A 19,950-nucleotide genomic window follows, 5' to 3' on the forward strand; every position below is an offset into this window, starting at 1 on the left:
TTTGAGCTCAGCTCTAGCTTGCTGTGCCTTAGCTGCAGCACACTATAGCCAGCTTCCTACGGTGAATAAACAGCCCCATGAGCTGCCAAGCACAGAACTTTTACAAGGGGCGCAGTCCTTTGCCTTGCCTTCTCCTGGGCGTACGCTCTGCAAGCCAGACAGGTCTCGCTTCATGTACACAGCAAGCGTCCTATTTGGACTGCCCCTTGGATATTGCCCACAGAACAGTGGCGGACTGGGCCCTCAAGACTGCACAGACCGAAAGAACTTGCTCGTGAATCAGATTTCTGAATGCTGCAATGTTTCAAACATTCCCCACCCCACTCCAGTATCCTGATATCTGGTGGGCTCACCAAGCACATACTAGACATCATTATTACCTGAATAATTTAACAGCCTGCAGAGCAGCAGTGTAGACTGGCACCAGCCTCCCCTCAGTGCCCCCTCTCTCTATCAGCTACCCCTTCTGCAGCAGTGTCTGCTCTGACCTCATATCCCTCCCATCCAGATGCCTATATTTGGCTTAGGTTTTATCCACCAGTCAGTCCCCTTCCCATCACTGCCACTGCATTTTCCTCCTGCCTGGAAATGTCAGAAACGAACATAGGCTAAAATGCTTTGCTAGCTAAGTCATGGACAAGCTGTTTTTCACTTACACCTGACTTCAGTATTTTTGGACAACCAGTTACTGGGAAAGGAATGGACTTCCTAAGTCAAACATGATCCATTATACTTGAGCTCACAATATCTGAGAGACTAGGCTCTCTGGGCCCTGCATCCTGCAAAGCACAAGGCAGAGAGTGAAAGAAAGTGGTAAACACAAGAGAGGGACTTGCCACTGTATAAATGTGCTGATTTTCAAATTGAGCCGTTTGAGAGAGGTCTTGATCTGTGCTCATTGCAACATCCCATGCTCAGCCACAAGCCTCTGTAACCTCCCCACTGCGAAGGAGCACTGAGAGCAGTCTAACTTCTGCAGTGACGTTTTCCTTCCTGCACACAAATATGCCACATGCTGTCCTCTGCCATCCCTCCCCCTTACTTAATGCAATCACTGGAAAGAAAACACAAATGCTGGGAGCACAGATGCTCCCACTATAACCAGTGCACGCTGTATTGCAGTCTAATGAACATTGCTAGAGGGTGATTGCAAGCAGCAGTGGGTGAAATCAGACAGAGAGGTTAGTCAAAGGTGAGTTTGAAACAGCCTTCTCTTCCTGCTAATTCTGTACGGGGGGGGGGGGGGGGGGGAGGGATGGAGTGGGAACCTAGGTGAGGTGAGGGAAAACTATCCCTTTATAGGCCTCAGTCTGTGACGGAGTGCAATAAAGCAGAGCACTGATGCTATCTTTAATCCTGTCAGCATTTCCATTTGTACAGGACTGCAGTGGCAGGTCAGATAAACAGCATCAGAGGAAGCCATCATCACATACAGAATGCACAGCCCTTGTACTTCCCAGCCCAGCCTGAAACACAGACTATGTGTTCATTAAGCTTCTCCAAGTCGGAGGTCTGAATCTTGCAACAGTGCAGCCAGCTGATGACATCCCCCCAAATCTAGATGGGACCTGCTTCCCCAACAACCTTGACAGACCTGGGGGGTCACAGTCACCTTATATTCACACAAAGCAGTTCCTTGTCGGCACACTGCACAGATAGAGGTGGGATGAAAATCATCCACAGCTGCCCCCTCACTCAGAGCACTGCAGCACCTGTAAAGGAGCTCATGCCTTGCCCCATTTGCCAGCAGCTGTGTCTGCAAAGCACTTGCCTTCCCAGCAAGCAGAGCTACCTCCCTGCCCTTATTTACATGCTGGATATTTGTAGCACAGCAGATGCAACGCTGTACTGCTGCCTTGAGCCTAACACACACAGAACCCATGGAAAGATTTCTCTATATGGTCCTTTGGTTTGCAAAATCCTTTTGAAAGCCCACATAATTGCTAGATGGCTAATGGTTGAGCCCACTCCTGGGCACACAGTCTAATTCTCTATTTACATGTCCATCCAGTTACATTCAGGCTGCTAAAGCTAGGGCTTCCTTGAGTCTCAAGGGCTTTGGCTGTCCCCATATCCCATGTCCCTTCTCCCTGCCACTGCACTGTAGCATCATGCTGCAGGCAGAAATTACTAGTTCCTCTGCAAATAAGTGTTTCAGATAGAGAGTCTTGGAGTCAAGACACCCAGTCCTGGCTGCAAGGAGCTGCTGTTGACAGCTGGAGCCTGGCTGGCGTGTCTTCTGTCCTAACAGACTCGCTTAGTTCCTGAAGGTGCCTTTTCCAGTACTGTCCCACCCCACCAGCTGGTTAACTTCCATGGAACAGTTTCTGCAAAACCACCATTCTTGCTGTGCTGCTGCTGCCTCAAGCAAGATGGCATCCATGCACCTCAATATCCTTTTTCCCTGCTCAGCTTCCCTCCCCACCCCCACCCCGCTGCTTCTCAGTGCAGGGTCAGCTAATGGAACTGCTGACCCTAGCAGGCCTCCCACAGTGTCTCACTTCTCTGTTCTTCCCAAGCTGCTGAGGACTCCACGCTCTCATCTCCTGCTCTTCCCTGCAGGAACAGCCTTTGGAGAGCAGGTGGTAGTGACAAAATACCAGATGAGCAATAAGGCTGGTATGTCCAAGCTTCCAGCACTACAATGCAAGAAAGTGTGGGCACAGCCAGAAGCAAATTCAAGATCCAAGCACAGAGCTGCATGACCAGCCAGGAAAATCTCTTGGCTTCACCTGCTTCAGCATCCGCAGTGCTGTCTACTTCACCCTGGTGCCAAGCCAAAGCAAAGCTGGGCAGGAAGAAATTTGGCTGATGGAGATGACAGAATTTGCCACTGCATCTGTTGCTCTAGGAGCAGGCAGAGAAAGAAGGTGAAGCAGCTCTGTGCTTGAGACTGTGCACGTGACACGATCCTTTCTCTTGCTGGCAAGCTCCAGCTTGCAGGTTAGACAGCAACCCAGTTCCCAGCAGCCAATGCAGTCCTGGGTGATGGATAGCCATCACATATCTTTGGCGGGACTTACTGCCACCGAATGTAAGAATCTAGGTAGCCCAGTCCAGCAACTATGCCAGGCCAGACACCCATGGGAGAAGTGCACAATTTTCCTCAGAAGCCCAGGCTCATCCTGGGGATGTTCTAAGCTCTCTGCAGCCAGCTCTGCTGAAATCCTTTGCTCTCCTTCTGTCCATCGCTCTTCTCTGCAGCCTCTTTAAACCTAGTGCAAGCTGAAGGCTGCTGCTTAATGATAGCCCTTGGAAAGAGTGGCAGGCAAGCACAGAGAATAGCCCTAATGGCTTCTCCTTGGCAGCACTCCAGCAGCCATTTCTCACCCCAGTTTCTCACGTGCTTATAATTCTGACAGGTGTCTGGATTTTACATGTCAGTGATCCTAAGCTTGGTCTCAGGTTTCACCTTGATACAGCTCATCAGCAAACAGCAGATGAGTAAGCTTTTCAGCTTGTAATACACCAAGCACCAGTGTGGTCATCCTACGTGACCATTTGGTAGCCCTACATTTAAGGAAGCATCATTGCTCGTCTGTCTGATTGAACTTGTGGCTGTCGTACCAAACCCTGCTTGACTTGTTCTCTTTCCCACACTTCTCTACTTCCATAAGCAAGCAAAATTTCTTTTACGCCAAAGAATGATCGCCCTCAGTACCACCTCTGTCTCCTCAGAGCTGCCCATCCAGGATCTAGCCTCTCTCCCAACTCACCTCACACACCTCAGATTGGAGTTTCTTCTAACAGTTGAGTCCAACCAGTTATGTTCACAGCTATTTCTTCCGAATAGTCTCTGTTCATGCTGAATAATAGAAAGGGGGTCAGCCCATCTGCTGTCACTAAGTGCTGTTTGCTCCTTCCCATCATTTCATCTTAGTTGATGGAAGAACTTTCTCCTCCACAGTTTCCGCCAAACAGAAAAGCCTCTCTCTGTTTCTCCTCTTCTCCATCTATTTCAAACCCTGTCTGACAATTTATTGTCTCTCTTATCTGAAGCATCCTCCCAGCCTCTCCTGCTGTGATTGATGTATTTCAGTTTGCTATAGCAAGCACTAAAACATATCCTGCTACAGCCTGTAAAAGAAACACTGCACCACCAAGCATGGGTGCCAGCCTATATTGTAGAGAGCCATGAGCCCTCACCCTGGTTTGCGTTCTGTTTCCAGGAAATGGACAACTACAAATGAGGCAAAGAGTTTTATGCAGGGAGTTTCTTATCACGAGTCATTTTCTTTCAGCGTTCAAGACTGCACTGTGTGAGGTGCTGTACAAATCCATAGCAAGCAACTGTCTTACTCTTGGACACTCAGGGTCAGACAGGAGGGGGAAGATAAAAGAAGGGGTTTATTCCTCATCTCTCAAGAGATGGTAACAGTGGTAACAGATGGTAACAGTGGTAAATTCAGTCATCAGTGCATGTGCTGTGCTCTCTTCCTTACACCACACTACCATGTCCAAGCAAAACTTATCCTGAACATACCAGGAAGATGCATGACATCTTTCACACCAACAGCTTATCATTTAAACACTGATAGGAATTGCCTCTGAAATTGTCAACTTCTGAGCTTTTGGTTAGCTTGTTTTTTAATATAGCAGCCAGAGTTATACAGCACATGGACTGCATACACACTCCTGTGCGCTTAAGGTGTCCTTTGGAGATTACTGGCACTGTCACTCCTACTGAAGTGCTGCTGGTTCTTAATCCCAGTTTGGGGTTACACTTCTTGGGCCCTTTCTAGCAACTCATTTGGGGAGCTCCCCTATTGCTTCCAGAACTCCTTGGAAGGGATTCGGACCATTTTCTGTCTTTCATATGCAACCACAACCACAAGCCACATACAGCTGGAAAAGAACTCAGTAACAGCGTACTGACGTAATGCGTTCACAGACTAGCTCACAACTGTGCAAAAACGCCACATTCCCACGAGGTGCTGTGCTGTGCCCCCACTAATCCTGCAGACAGCAGGGCTGTATCTTTCAAGTGTTGTCTGTGACTTCCGAGTGAGGGCTTTCTGCCTCTCCGGTGACCACTGCACACCTGCAGTGAAAGGAAAGTAGTGTTCTTTACAACAGTATCACCCAGAACCACACAAAATGAGATAGCTGGATCCAAAAAACAGATCCTGATCCTGTCGGTCACCACTGGCCTCACTGCCAGTGCAGCTGGCCACATCAGAGACTTCACATGCAGCACAGCAGCTGTCACTAAGTGGCTGTGGACTGGCCATCTAAACAAAACACCTAGAGATTTGGAGCTAGGAGCCATCCCAGATGGTGTCTGGCAAGTTCTCTAATGGCAGTGAACTTTTATTATTTAATTCATACTCTCCTTTGCTCACGGGCTGCTCTCTTTCACACTGATCTGCCCGCAGGGCATCTTAAAAAAGCCACCAACACTTTACGCTAGACCTCATAATGCCTCGCAGTTCAGCACTGCTGCTAAACGTGGCAATGGAACAGGCTATATTGAAACCTGGCTCTCTGGGGCTCTATCCTCAGACTGAGCAAACTCCAACCACAGTGCAGAACCCACAGACTGGGAGCACTCTTAGGAAACGTCTGGCTGTTGAATGGACAGCTTGTCCCCAGGACACACGTGTGGCTAGGCTGCACAAAGAGCAGGGGTGAGTAATGAAATACAATTCCTTATATCCTTGACGCGGACCCTGTCAAATCATACACTAGCTCTCATCATCCGAGTTACAAAGGTGGGGACAAGGAATACTGGAGGAGTGGCAAGGTTATGTACATGGACTGTCACTGTGCTGAGGAGATAAATGAGAGGGACATGACAGGAAAAGAGAAGGACAAGGTCAGTTAGGTGCTTGTTTCATTTTCTCAAAACAAAAGCCAAGGAATTGCCATGGAAACTAAAAAGCAACAAATATAATCCCAGTCCAAGGAGAAGGTTTTTGGGCAACGCAGAATTAAGGAACAGAACTCACTGCCTGCAGATATAACAGGACACAAGGGAGTGCAGGATTCATCCCCCAACTGGTAACTTGTACAGTTCAGGGGACATGTACAACCACACCAGAATGGCTGGAAATGCTAAAGGATACAAAACTCTCTTGCCCCAAAGGCATAACGTCAGCTTACATGGGATGAGAAGAAACTTGTTCTGGGGACATCATCTCCTTCCTCTAGCTTTGCTTCATGCTGACACCTCCTTGGATCACAGGTTACTTCTCTACTATTAACACAAATAACATTGCAGTGGCACATGGCAGGCTCAGTCATTAATTGAGACACTGACATGCTGGACTGTGCAAACATAGAGCAAATAAACAGTTTCTGCCCCAAAGAGCCCATACCTATATCTGTATACAAAGCAAGGGACAATGGTCAAGCATAGACAGAGAAATAGAAGGACTCTGTGACACAACAGCGGTTTCAATCCAGGTCAGGAGCCAGTGCAGGAGCCTTTTGAAAGAGAGGCTTTTTGCACAGACATTACGTGCTGCCAGAGCCTGATGCAGACTCACAAGGCACCAACCAGGCACCCAGACTAACACAGATGAAACACCCACAGCTGCTGCAGCAAAACAGAACAGGAAATTCAAACATATTTGGGTAGCCCTCAGCCTGATGCCAACAAGGAGACTTGTACGATAAACTGCTGTCACCGACGACACTCAGGCTTTGGGGCAGGGGAGATAAGAAGAAAGAGATGAACCTACAGCAAAATCTCCTGGCTTGATGATTCTTCACACCAGACCCCCTTTACAGCACTCTTGCAACATAAGAGACAAGTTGCTCTGTCAGCGTGGAGCAAAAGAGTCCCTGTGGGGAAGAGCCTTGGGCCTGTGTGCAGTAAGCAGCTATCATTGAAGAAGGCAGCATCTGACATCATAGCATCGTGGTAGAAAGACCAGCACACAAGGCCCTAGCTGCTGTTTGCAGATTTCACTTCTGCCCTGAATGCCGCCACTGACTTCCCAGAAGTTCACTGCTCTCTGCAGACACACAGCCTTCCTGGGCTGCCTTGGTCAAATGGTCTGGCATGAAGTCACATAGAAAACACCCTTACACCCAGTTTTGGTCCTAAGAGGAATGGAAAGGTGAACAGGGATTCTGCCTACCCTGACTGTAATCACTGAGTTGAGAGGTAGGCAGGCTTCCCTTGCCAGAGCATGCTCCTGGGAACTACCACTCTGGAAGGGGTAGCTAAAGATCAATCCCCTCTCAGTGTGCCGGAGCTTTACTGAGTTCTCCAAGGAGACTTTGCTCACTGCTCCCCGTGCTGCAACAATCCCCATCAGTACACTATATAAAAGGCTTGTTCATGGCTATAAAGTCCATCCCACCCCAGGAAACCAGACCCCTTTGGGTTTATCTAGTGGTGTTTCTCCAGCTTCCTTCCTTGTGTCACAGTGTGTCTTAGCAGCAAGTGCAATTCAGGTCCTTCATAAGGAACTAGCAATAGGATGCCCTCTCTAGTATCTTCCATCTGAGGAAGTCCAAGCACCTTACAGGCATCTTTGAATCTCCCAGCCCATCACCAAGACACACCTGCGCTGTGTGTCCAGGTGGGGCAGAGAGGGAAAGAGGGTGATTTTTTCAAAGCCGTGAAAAGCAAGCTTTTGTCAGAAAAAGGGATGAAATCTAAGAATTCCAGTGTTCAACACTGACCCTGGGCAAGAGTGCACTGGCCAGACAGCCTGAACTAGCAGTTGTCCAGGAGTGTAGCAGGAAAAATAAAAGCCTGAGGGCTGGTTAGCAGTCCCTATCCCTTTCATCTCAGCGGGATACTTCTTAGGGCTGTCCAGGAGCAGCAACTGACAGGCTCTGAGCAGTAGAGTGCTGCAGTAAGGCCCTTGCTTGTAGGGGCACATGGAAATCTCCAAGTCTTTTGCTAAACACAGAGGAGGAGCCCACCTAAGACACCCCTGACTGCAACGTCCTCTCACATACGCTCCGGATTTCCCTTGGTTTTTACCTCCTCATTGCGGCTGCACTGGTGCAGCACATAGGTCCCTGGACCCTGTGGTGAGAAAAGCACTCCGTTCAAGAGGTCTCCAAGGGGCAGCGAAGCTTTCCTAGCCCCATGCTTGCTCCTGCAGGAAGCTGACAACAACCAAACTGGCAGTGACTTTTCAGAGAGGAGCTACAGCTTGGAGCAGCTGGGGGACCAAGGCTCCCGCATGTTTGTATCAGCAGAGGGGAGAGACACCCCTTCTTGATCCTGACCCCCCCCCCCCCCACACACACACACACACACACACTCGCATGCTGCCAGCAAGTAACTTGTCTTTGCTGGCAGGGAAGACCTGTGTCCCACTCACAAACACATCCTTCCCTAAGAATTGGCACAGCTTACAGTCCCCCACATAAAACTGCTCTTTCTACTTTAGTGGCCTGCTTTCACTGTACCCCGGTTTCAGTGTCCTGGTAGAGCTCAAGCAAGACACAGAGTGGTCTTTAAAAACCACTTCTTCACTAGAGAAAGGGGTGCAGGTCTCTTGCCCCTCTGCTCTTCAAACAGAGTGGCTCTGGGAAGCTGCATGAAGCTAGAAGCCAGAAATTTTACCTTGGAGATCAGATCTGTTACTGGCAGATTATTAAAGGCTTGGTTTGGGACTGGGCTGAGCAAGACTCCTGAGCTGCCTTGACAAACCCTTTGCTTCCCCTCTCCCTTCACCCTCCTTTTTCAATCCCCTCTCTAAGCTGTCAGGGCAAAGAACAGATTGCTGCCCCCAAAAGTTGTCCTCTGCTTGGCAGACCGTTCCTTGTGTTGAAAGCACATAGGTCTATCTGTATAGGGAACCAGCCCCCCCCCCCCCCACCTTCACCCCCCACCAGGCAAACAGCACCCACTGCTGCCAGCACAGGAATCTGGATGTAGGGCTGCCTGCCCCAGTGCCACTTGCCTTTTTCTTCCGGTCCCGAGAGCGGTTCCTGCGTTTACGATTGGATTCTTCCTTCTCTTTCTGCTCCTGCAGAGCCTGAGCCTCAATATCTTTGATTTTCTTCAGCTGTTTAGCTGCTTGAGCCATGGCCGGTCAGGCTGCAGTTCTCTCCAGAGCTCACACCTGCACTTTCCGCACAGCGCCCTCCAATTCCTGGCCAAGAAAGTCCCTTCCTCTCGTTCAAATGCTGCCGACCCAGATGAGCACAAAACCAGTAATGAGAGGAAGATGGAGAGCAGACTACAAAGCCCCAAAGGGCAGCCGATGTCTCAAGCTAATTGCTAGATGGAGTCCAGGACACCTCTATAAAGCATTAATAATCCTAAATCCAGTTGTTCCAGAGGTTCTGTGCACCATTGCAGCAGCCCCTGACTGCACTGGCACATCATGCAGAATCCTTCTTGTGGGACAGGACAGCTGGCTGGTGCTGTGCTCCCTCCCTCACTGTCTCTCCCGCAGTACAAGAAGAGATGCAGGCAGTCAGCCACAGGAGGAAAAATAACCCTCAGCAATTAATGCATGATGACAATAGAGAAGCAGTGAAAGAAAAGGCCGATGCATTTCATCTTGACTTCTGAGCTCCCTGTAGCAATGCATTATGAGCAGTAACTTGCATGCAGTCAGTCAGTGGCTTTACCACTGCAATGCTGCTGAGGCAGGCACATATTCCAGTCTCTCCCATTCTCTCCCTCTCAGTCACTCTCTGTGCAGCAGCAGCCGCATCACTCGCTTGCTCTCTGGCTTATGATTGCAGCTCCTTTCAAGGGGAGTAATAGGGAATCACCGCACACTGTCAGGAGGCAGGCGGCATCTCTGCTCAGAAAACAGCCAATACTGCAAAGGATGTGCCAAGAACCGGAGCAAAGTGCAGCTTAACAGCATCCTTCCCTCCTCACATCCCTCCACTGAGTGAGCAGCAAGGGGAGGGGAGGGATCTTGGCTGTGAATGGGAGACAGAAACCAGAGACTCGATCTGCTTTTCGACTGCACGACACCAGAAAAGTAAACTGGGGCCACCAGCTCCTGCCCACCCTTGCACCACCAGAACTGAAGTCCTGTCCGAGGAACGCTGGCCAACACTCCTGGAGGGTCAGTGACCCCCCTCTCCGCACACATCCATACATTTCACCTGCAGCTACCTCTCCAAAGCCCAAACAATTTACTTGCTGGAAGCCAGTGACTCAGGCCTGGAGGTGTAACTTAGATTCCTCCACACAGCCTCAGAGTGTGAGGGGACCGGGAGACTGGGGTGGACTCTGGTCATGATCATAACGTGACCTAACAGAACAGGCTGTACTATTCAGACACTTCCAAGCAGCCCCGCCTTTATCAAATCAATTTCTGTCCCCCCCCAAAAAACGCCCCCCATGTGTGAACCACAGCCAGAACCCCAGGAGCATCACCATTCACCTGCCCAGCTTATTATAAGCCCTGTGCATGCTGCACTTTTCTGGCACAGCTCACCCTTTTCTAAACAGAAAGGATCCCTTTTACTGCCAAAACATAGGCAAGCAGGGGTTAATAGCTGTTTCTCAACAACTGCTCGACAGTCACTCCCAGGTCCTTCAGGCTGGCAGAAGCCTGGAAGATGCAGACTTAACTGCACAGATAATATAGGTCTCTTTTCTCTCCAAGAGGCTTGTTCGAGTAAGTTTTCCTGCATAATTTCTGGCTTTTTTTTTCCTCATTGAAGTTCCTCTGCTTCTCTTGCTCCACCCACAGACCAAGGAGGGTGCTAAAACAGAAAAAAAGATCTCCCTATAGCTTTTATAGAGTGTGATGGAGTATAGAGGGTGAGAGTATCTAGAAGGCTTATGGGATCCTATAAAGAATGAAGAAAAAGAAATCATTAAATTACGTACAGAATTTTTCCAAGGACAGCTTTAGTTCTGTGTAGTGTATCCACATGAATAAATACTACACTCAAGAGCAGATAAAGCTGCACATCTTTATATAGAAAAATCTTATGAATGCCCATGCAAAAAAGACTACAAAACTTAATAAAAGCTGCACAGTGAAAGGTTCCACAGATAGGAGATGCCAGTGCACAGCTGCACCAGCCACACTAATCCTGCCTCTTCCACAGGAGCACTTTGCAGGCTGCATGAGGCAGGGACCAAACAGAAAAAAAAGGATCTGTGATCAACAACAGTCACACGGACAGCAAAATGATTGTTGCAATTAACCATAACATGCTGAGAGTTCCCCACTTCTGTGTGTTTAACCTTATATCCTAAAACAGCTCTCTGCTAGCTTGGAATTCTTTCCCTGAAATTTCCTAATTTTTCCAAATATGGAATTCAGAAGTGAAACCAAGTTCTGCTACATACAACTGTATCGGTTCCCACCACATGTCCTCACTAGTGTTTGGGCCCTGCTGATCTTCCAGAAGGAAGAAGGTTTTCATGAGCTCATTGATTTTGAATTCTAGAGCCTGTCTTGACATGTTATAGCCAATAAGCTCAACTCCTCCATCATAGCCAACCAGGCAACTACCAATGCCAATTTATCTGCAGATCCCTTAATAGTCTACCCACCATTTCCCCACAGCACTTTGTAGATGCCCCATGCTTACCTCTGACTACATAAAACTGCAGTCAGGAAAGAGGGATGAGGTCAAAGGGCAGGCACGGCGCTGCGATTTTGCTATTTTTTTCCCAGCTTTACCATGGATTTCACAATTTTTCATACATTTTTCAAAATTCCTTGATTCTGAAACCAGGAGAACATAAGAAAGCTTTTTTAAAAATGGCATTAAGTTCTTAATAATTGCAGAGAAAAGCTGAAAAGCATGGGATGGATGCAGCCCACAAGCTTAGGATCCACAAGGTGAAGAGCCATTGGGGCCAATCTCAAAATCCTAATCTATAACAAATCTAGCTGCATGGTCTAGCTTCTTACCACAAAGTAAATCTCATACCTTGAAGAGAATCCTGATGAGGACCTGGGATGACTTCCCAAAGCTGGTGAGAGACTGCTGCATATCATCTCAGGTGAACGGGGAAGATGCTTTCTCTTCATTTCCCTCCATTCAGGTTAAGATATGTTGTCCTCCCTCTTTCCCTTCCCCTGTACGCTGGCTTTATTCTATACTTCAGGCAAAGGTCAATGTGTTTCAGGGCCCGTATGCACAATCTCTAGAGCTAGATGTGGTCTTTGCAAATGAGAACCATCAGCAAAACTGGAAATAGGCGTCATATCTTTCCCAAGCCTGGGCTAGAGATCTGTTGCCTTCACAACTCTGACCCATTGCAAACAGTACTCATGCACAGTTCTGGTATCAGGAGACAGCAGAACAACACTGAGAAAAGTCTGGATATGACAATAACTAGCCATGGCTGCAGGAGGAAGATGCTGCTGTGATATCTTTCCCAAGCCTGGGCTAGAGATCTGTTGCCTTCACAACTCTGACCCATTGCAAACAGTACTCATGCACAGTTCTGGTATCAGGAGACAGCAGAACAACACTGAGAAAAGTCTGGATATGACAATAACTAGCCATGGCTGCAGGAGGAAGATGCTGCATGCAATGATTTAAGAGGCTTCTACAGAAGGAAAAGAGGAACCAATTAATCCTGTATTGATTCAGCTCCTCAGAGCATTCAGAGATTGGGTTTGGAAACGTCTCTGCAATAGTTGTGCCTGCTTCCTATGAACAGCTTAAAATAAGAGGGAAAATGAGCATGAAACTGTTGCAACCACTGCTGTCCATGCAGGCCCTGCACCAGCAAAAGGTGCAGGAGCTATAGCAGTTAACTGAATCCTCCCTCACCCCAGCCCTGTCTACACAGCAGGCCCTGGCACAGAGCACAGCCCACTCCTGCAGTCACTGAACGGCCAGATGTTAGCAACAAGACCCCGTGGAGACCTATGGCCCCAGATTGGCATCTGCCTGGTTGAACTACGTCCTCATTTTACATTACTGTCTCTATAAAATCAAAGCAGCAATCTGGAAGCTTACATTGACTACAGAGCAGTTCCACAATGCAGTACTGCAGGAGCAGAAAGTCACCTTAGCTCATTTCAGTTGACAGTTGGTTGCAAATATCACTTTGAGCCTTGGCACGAACACTGGGGCAAGAATCACCCATGACTCAATACAGCACAAACCTGTTGTTTGTGCAGCAGTGCAGGCATCATGCTCAGCAGCTGCAGCATGAATCCTGGCATTAGCACAAGGATGTGAATCATCCTACAACCTGAGGCTGACAGGAAGCACAGTTATAGCGCACAGTAGCTGCAGCACAAGCCCTGACCCTGGGGCATAAAAGCAAATGTCCTGGCATGCACTCTGGGTGGCAGTGCAAGTCCTGACGCTAGTGCTCATGAGTGCGCTTCTTAGCCAAGGCAGTACGTTGTTTTATCGGGCTGGAAGATGAACTGAGGGCCTCCTGCTTGAGCAAGGAGAAGTGGGCTCTGGAGATTCAGCAGGCGTAACGGCTCAAACGGCTGATGTTGGAACGATGAAACTCAAGATTCCTCTCTACAGTGCTTGTCCTAGGTTTTTCCTTAACAGGCAAATAACCAGGGAATGATGACTGACATGGTGAGGCAGTAAGCCTGTGCACACTCACAGCCTCTCCTGGGGCTGCCTCATTTTGCATACTCATCATACCATTACAGGTGTAGCGCTCACTACCTGGTTCTGGGGAGATGCCTCCCAGTTGCTAAAAGGGAAAATTCTTAAGTTTCTCCTGGAACGAGGAGAAGAAGGACAGCTACTGCCACCAGTTCTGGAAGACAGTGAGGTAAAGGCCAGCCCTGCTCCAGTACTTGCTAGCAACACAGGGCAGTGAAGGAGGTGGGATAGAGAAGATGCTGGCTAGGGTATGACTCTTCCGGTGACAAAGGAAGGAATGTGCAGTAGAAGAGCTAAGAAGCCTTACCTCAACAACTTGTTGAGACCAGGAGTTTCTCAGAAAGCTTTTTATTTTGTCTCTACTAGTTTTAACTTTCTAAGACAGCTGCTGGTTTTTGCACCAGGCACTATCTTCTTTCTTTTTCTGCACAATTAGAAGCCTGTGAAGACCTCAGTGGTCTGTTTTTCTTTTCCTCTTCCAGGCAGCTTTAGGCAGTGTTGCCAGGTGCTCCGAACAAAGGGCTGTTTCGCTCAGAAAATGCAGCATCGTAAAAGAACAAGGGCATTTAATCAACTTGAAGGGTAGAATTCTAAACACTGTCTAAGAGAGAAATTATTATTAATATGCTTAATAGGGCTCAGGAGAATCCAGATATGTATGTGTGAGCCTAGAGTGACTATAAAGGAGACATTTTTCAGAGCAAGTGTAAGCCCCATTAACATAGGTAGCTATAGCTGCTAACATAAAGGGGGCCTCAACTTATGTGCAGGCTATTCCACAAATGCAGACTCCAGTAACTAGTAGAGTGGCCATGGGACTGGATACGCTTGGACATAGCCTTGGACATACTAATGTCCTCCACCTTTGCCTGCAAGCTTATACCTGGTAACACCACCAGACACCTTTCTTCAGATGCTCAGCTGCCATCCTATTTAATACAGAATAAAGCATAGATTCATATAAAAGTCGGTAAAAGATTCTAATGATTCTAAAAATATGAGATATGAAATATTTATAGTTAGGCTGGAGACAATCCTTCAAGGACTGGCAGGTAGGTTTAGGAGGCAGCTCTGCCTGTCACCACAGAATTGGGGTAGGACTATCTGCACAGAAGGACAGCACCTGCTAAGGAAATCTCCAGATTGGAAAAAAGGTAATAAGGGAGAATATAAAACTGAGTGATGCAGATAAAGTGCAAAGAGAATGATTATTCACTATTTCACACAATAGAAGAATCAGAGGCAGTATATTTAAAATAACTAAAAAAATACTTTCTTTCAACATAAAACTGAACTGCCGAATGCCATGGAGGCCAAACCATACATGGATTAGATACATATGGGAAGGATAGATCCATCACAGACCATTGAACATGATGGTGTGGGCCCAATCTCCTGCTCTGGACTGCCTGCCCACAAAGCAAGACCCTAGACAGTCCCAGGTTCATACTTAATCTAAGTGAGAGGGTGTACTGATCTATTCCCCTTTAGGCACACTTTATAGGGCACCAAAAGAATCACCCATTCTCCCCAGCAAAGGAGGATGCACTTGAGCAGCTCAGTCACTCTCATTAGTGCAGCTGAAAGGGAGCCCCATGCTTTCCCAAGGCCAGCAATGTTTCCCTGTTCAAACACCTCCTTATCAACTCATCTAGGGTAATATTGTATTCTTCAGAACCCTGACTATAGTGCAGTGGTCCACAGCTGTGTGCATGCGGTGAGAGTCTCCAAACAGGTGTTTCCCATAACATCACAATTTTTTTCCCATTTACCTTGTTGCTGCTCCAACATGCTGCTTCCCCTCACCAAGTGCTCATGGTATTTGTGCTGAAGGCTCTTGGGACCAGCAGTCACATCACCCAACAGATCAAAGCGCCTTGCTCACATCTGGAGGCACAGAGAGGTGATCAAGGGCAACGGTGATGGCCCCTAAATACACTGTTTTTCAGTGATTTTCTTTGTCCTTTGTGCAGCTGGTGTGCTGCACACCCCCTCCCCCCCCCCCCCAGGGTATTGCACAAGATGCTTCATCCACCCAGCAACAGGTAACTGCCTGGCCACAAGGTGCAGTCAAGTGGCTCTGCTTGACCCTACATGGAAATCAAGGGTACATCTCCATTTTGATTTGACTACAGATCAGTCCTCCAAAGCACAAACAGGAGCAGCCTGGTGGGGCCCTTTGAGCTCTCCTGCGTAGCAGCTGGCTGCTCGGCAGAATCTTCCCTTGAGTGGGGATGCCTCTTGAGGTTACTCCTGCGGGTTGAGAGATTCCTTACCTAAAACTGCATAAGGTCTAGACACTTGTTTTAATAAATGTGTTCTCCTGACCTGATCAGCCACCTGGTGAGTAGCCTGAATTGTAACGCGCAACCCACTGTACCCAAACCCTCCATGTAGTAAATAGCCTGATAACTGCGCTATCACGTTATCTGTTATTAGCTTCCCAAATAAACGTCATCTTTTAAATCAATCGGCGTGTGCTGACCTTTTCCACCTGCGACAGTCCTCAGATATTTTCTACCATCACCTACTGACCTCTTGCTCTATGACCAGGCAGTTCTAATCACTTGCTGAGGACCAAATTCTGCAGTTTGCTTTAGTCTCAACTGTATGCCAACTAATACAAACCAAAGGAGGACAAGGGAACTCCTAAAGGAACTGTAATCTTGCCTGCATCAGGCTGCGGAAGAAGACTTACCAGAGGGCAACACCAATGCAATTTAAGCCAGCTGCTCCGTAGAATAGCTCCTCCTGGCAGAGCTAACTGAAGCTCTGGTTCAGAAAATCTGCTGTCTAGTTACAATTTAATTCTTCTTATGTGACACCCTTTTCTCTTTCCCCTCAAGATAGCAGGAAGGATTTCATCCCTGTGAAACTCTGGGCCCAGCATCCTTGTCCTAGTAAAACCCCTGCTGCTAGTGTTTGAAGTTATGTTTAGCTCTCTAACTCAAGGCAGAGTGGCATGCCTGTTAACGGATCTTCTGAGTCACTGACAGTTCTTGAAACATCTGTCTTGAATTTTGATAGCATGGTTTAAGAGACTGGGTTAACTAGAATTAGATATTTCTGCCATACACATAGGGAAAGCTATATCTGGATTGTCCTCTGCAGGGGCTTACAAACATGATGTTTTAAGTTATGAAGTGTTTGACCTGCAATTGATAACTTAAGCTTCTGTGTGCTGTGGGTGTATGGTTGGTATAAAGGGACCATAGCAATCTGCTGTACGTGAAGAGAAGCCCACCTCCTTTGTTATCCTTGCTATTTCAGAATGGAGCAAGGACTCAGGACAGGACAGGTGGGAAAGTGGGAAATGGGCTTGCTAGTAATTTCACTTAACTTGCCGTTTCCTTGTTCTGCAACAATGGTTTTTCTCTTGTTCGAGGAATTTGCTCAGGAAATATTTAGAACTGTAAAAAACACTTTCTGCATCATATCTTGTTGCTGCTTGTTCCTGATGGACAAACATAAAAGCTATATAAAATGGGGAAAGAAAGGATGATAGAATTTCAGTAAGCAAACTTCCTCTTTTAGCTGAAAGGTACCATGCACACACAGTAACCAACACGTTAAACTTTTCAAGAATCTTATTTAATTATTTTGGTTCAGAACACCATATTTACCACTTTTTCCTTCAAAACAAATTAATTGTATTATGATAACCCTCTGAGACCTAAATCACAGATTGAGACTCTACCATGTCAGACAAAAAATTGATAACAGAGTCCCTGTCCCAAAGAATTTACAATGTAAACTAATTGGCAAGGGAGAACAAATGGATACTGAGAGGGGAACCATTAGGAAGATAATCACATGAATGAACATTACGTGCCATTCCACATGCACAACTTTCCTCCAGAACAAACCTTCTCTGAGGAAGGAAGCACAGAAAGAAAGGAATTCCTGTCCTTGTCTGCTGTTTCAAGAGATGAAGCAGGTAGCTGCAGCCCTGCCCTGCCCTAGGTAAAAATCAATGTTTGATGAAATTGCTGAGACTCCCTGTGTTAGGGGCAAAAGGATTTTACATTCTAGGCTCGATTTCAGGCAGTTATTTTTAGCCTAAATTATTCTGGCTGACATGCTGCAAAGATAAAAGATGCTGCAGGCCACACCTTAGCTGCTGTAAGTTGAACCTGCTTCAGTCTGTCTACATTTCCCAATTACTGCAGAGAGAGGATGGATCTTAGGGAGAAGCTCTCTTCCCAGGTTGGGAACCTAATTAAGATGGTTCCATTCTTTTTAGTATTTCCTTAACTATCTCACCGATGAGCTTTTAGAGCTGTCAGCCCCCTATTCTCCTTTCAATTAGGATCTTTCAAAGCCACAACACTCATCTAGAAGAAGGTTGTACCTTCTGTGGGTTGCATTCATACTCTCTCCTGCATATCGATAGCTTGTAATACAGGTTTTGGTCCACATGTAAATAAATTTAGAGCAAACCTGCCAGGGCTGAATGGAACAACTCTCACTACATCCACAGTGTGAGATCCGACTGTGTGGCAATGCACAGCCGGCAGCAGCAGCTGTTCACACCCATGCTACAAGGTACTAACAGTTCTTGCACTTCAGTACAGTCTGATTTCAACCCTATTCTAGCTTGGCAACTCTCAAAAAAACTCTTTAGTCTTCCTCTAACAGTAAGATTTGATAGTTTGTATGACAAGATACCAAAAAAGAGGTCACCCTGTTCAAGGCTCCCAAATGTGGTTATCATCAAGTTAGCCCACTCACGACTTTTTTTTTTTTTTAATACAACAAATAAAATAACAGAGGCTGTTTACAGTGCAGTCTATCTGAACAAATAATGCTCTTTATAAACATTTCCTAAGTAGCAGTTGCTGTTTATCAGCTCATTAACTCTGGAATCACATTTCCATAATCTTGTTTATAGATATCCATAAACACTTATTTTTGTACTCTGGCCCACAGAGGGAGAGATAAAGTTGTTATAAACCATTATGTTCATATCTAGACACTTGCTTTTTCTTCTTAAAACTGTTTCAACAACCTTAAGAACTGAGAAATGCACAAGAAGCTTAATTTAAATATATTATTGGCACTAGCGCTGTTCACCCCAAGCTTGGCGGCTTCTGATTTAAGCATTGCAAAGGCCTCAAAACAATTGAGAAGCATTTCATATCAGCATGTGTGACCATAATTTGGTACCAGGACAGTAGATAAAGATGCTGAATTGCCTTACTTATCAGTTTACAGTACAAACATTTTAACAGAACAGAACTGCATGCTGTCATTTCACAGAAGTGATGTTCCATGACCGTTTTGAATTTGAGTTATCTAAACCAACAGAATTATCAGAATTATGTTCTAGTCTAATCATTCAGCACATTAAGTTTTGAAATCAAAGCCATTTCCAATTGCTGGAAGAAATATAACTGCTTTCAATTGATATTTCATTTTTAAATCCCATATCGTACCCTAAAAAAGAGAGATGTTTCTGAAAATTGGTTCTTTGTAGATAGCTATCAACCCAAGCACATTTTAGTGGTCAAATCAAACCCCATAAATTCAATGTATACAAAAAATAACAAGCAAAAAACCAAAAGACCCTAAACCTTAGTAGTTTGACTATGGAAAAACTAGAGCACATTTGAGGGGAGAGTGGGGGACCCCACCACCTCACAACTTTGCAACTCAGTAATAACAAAGTTTCCTTTAAAAAGCATCTTAAAAAAAAAAAAAAGTTATGAGTGACTGAACACAGCTCTCTGGCACAGAATGGCTAACCCAGTCTTAACTCCAGCATTGACTATGAGAAAGTAACATAAGTAACATGCGTTTCCTGAGCTCCTGACAACTTACCTGTAACACTGTTGGTGTATCTTACTGTAATTCACAAGCAATTAAAGTTGCAGTGAAAACCTTATCTCAGATCACCCTGTCTCCCTCTCCTCCATGTTTGAGTACCCTAAAACTGTTGGGGGAAAAAATGAACAAGTCACCCAGGAGAGTCCTGTATAATTAGCTTCTATCTGCATTTTTATAGGCTTATATGTTTGCATCTGAAAATTCAGCTCTCAATAAAGCAACTAATAATGAGTTCAAGGAAAAATACATCAGGGTAAAGGAAGATTCGGCATCATACTCACCTTATATAAATTTAGTATCTCCAGCCCAAACTGGAATGAAAACAATGTTACCAGATCTCAAGGCCTTTTTCATTTGTTTACCATGATACACAATCACAGTTTGCTTACTTCAAGAAATACTTGCGAAAACACCCTCTGTGGAAAAGCCTTTGGTAGAGACTCTTGTCCCTGCTTGGCTCCCTCACAGTTCCCCACCCCCTGCTCCCCAGAGCTTCTGCTGGGCTGCAGGAAGGGCTGCAGCAGGCCAGACATCCCATAAAACCCCTGCCAGCCAGCAGAAACAGTGGGCAAAATTCTGCTCTTGAATTGCTCAAGGGAGCTGAGCTAATGATTATTATTGGTGACAGAATTT

The 19,950-nt window shown here is 46.4% G+C and overlaps 1 protein-coding gene across 6 annotated transcripts in view; it reads right to left on the bottom strand.

Annotated features, from left to right (window-relative positions):
- ANK1 (ankyrin 1) overlaps positions 1-9,818 on the bottom strand; it is a 70,653-nt gene extending 60,835 nt beyond the window's left edge. For all 6 annotated transcript variants that reach the window (XR_011136465.1, XM_068920647.1, XM_068920648.1 and 3 more), the window contains exon 1: positions 8,874-9,818. Coding sequence is in view for 5 of the 6 variants with exons in the window: in XM_068920647.1 (XP_068776748.1) it covers positions 8,874-8,999 (126 nt within the window). In the remaining variant the exon portion in view is untranslated. The remainder of the gene's footprint in view (positions 1-8,873) is intronic.
- Between the last annotated feature and the right edge of the window lie 10,132 nt (positions 9,819-19,950).

This window comes from Struthio camelus, chromosome 27, assembly GCF_040807025.1.
Source record: "Struthio camelus isolate bStrCam1 chromosome 27, bStrCam1.hap1, whole genome shotgun sequence".
NCBI classification, from domain to species: Eukaryota; Metazoa; Chordata; class Aves; order Struthioniformes; family Struthionidae; genus Struthio; species Struthio camelus.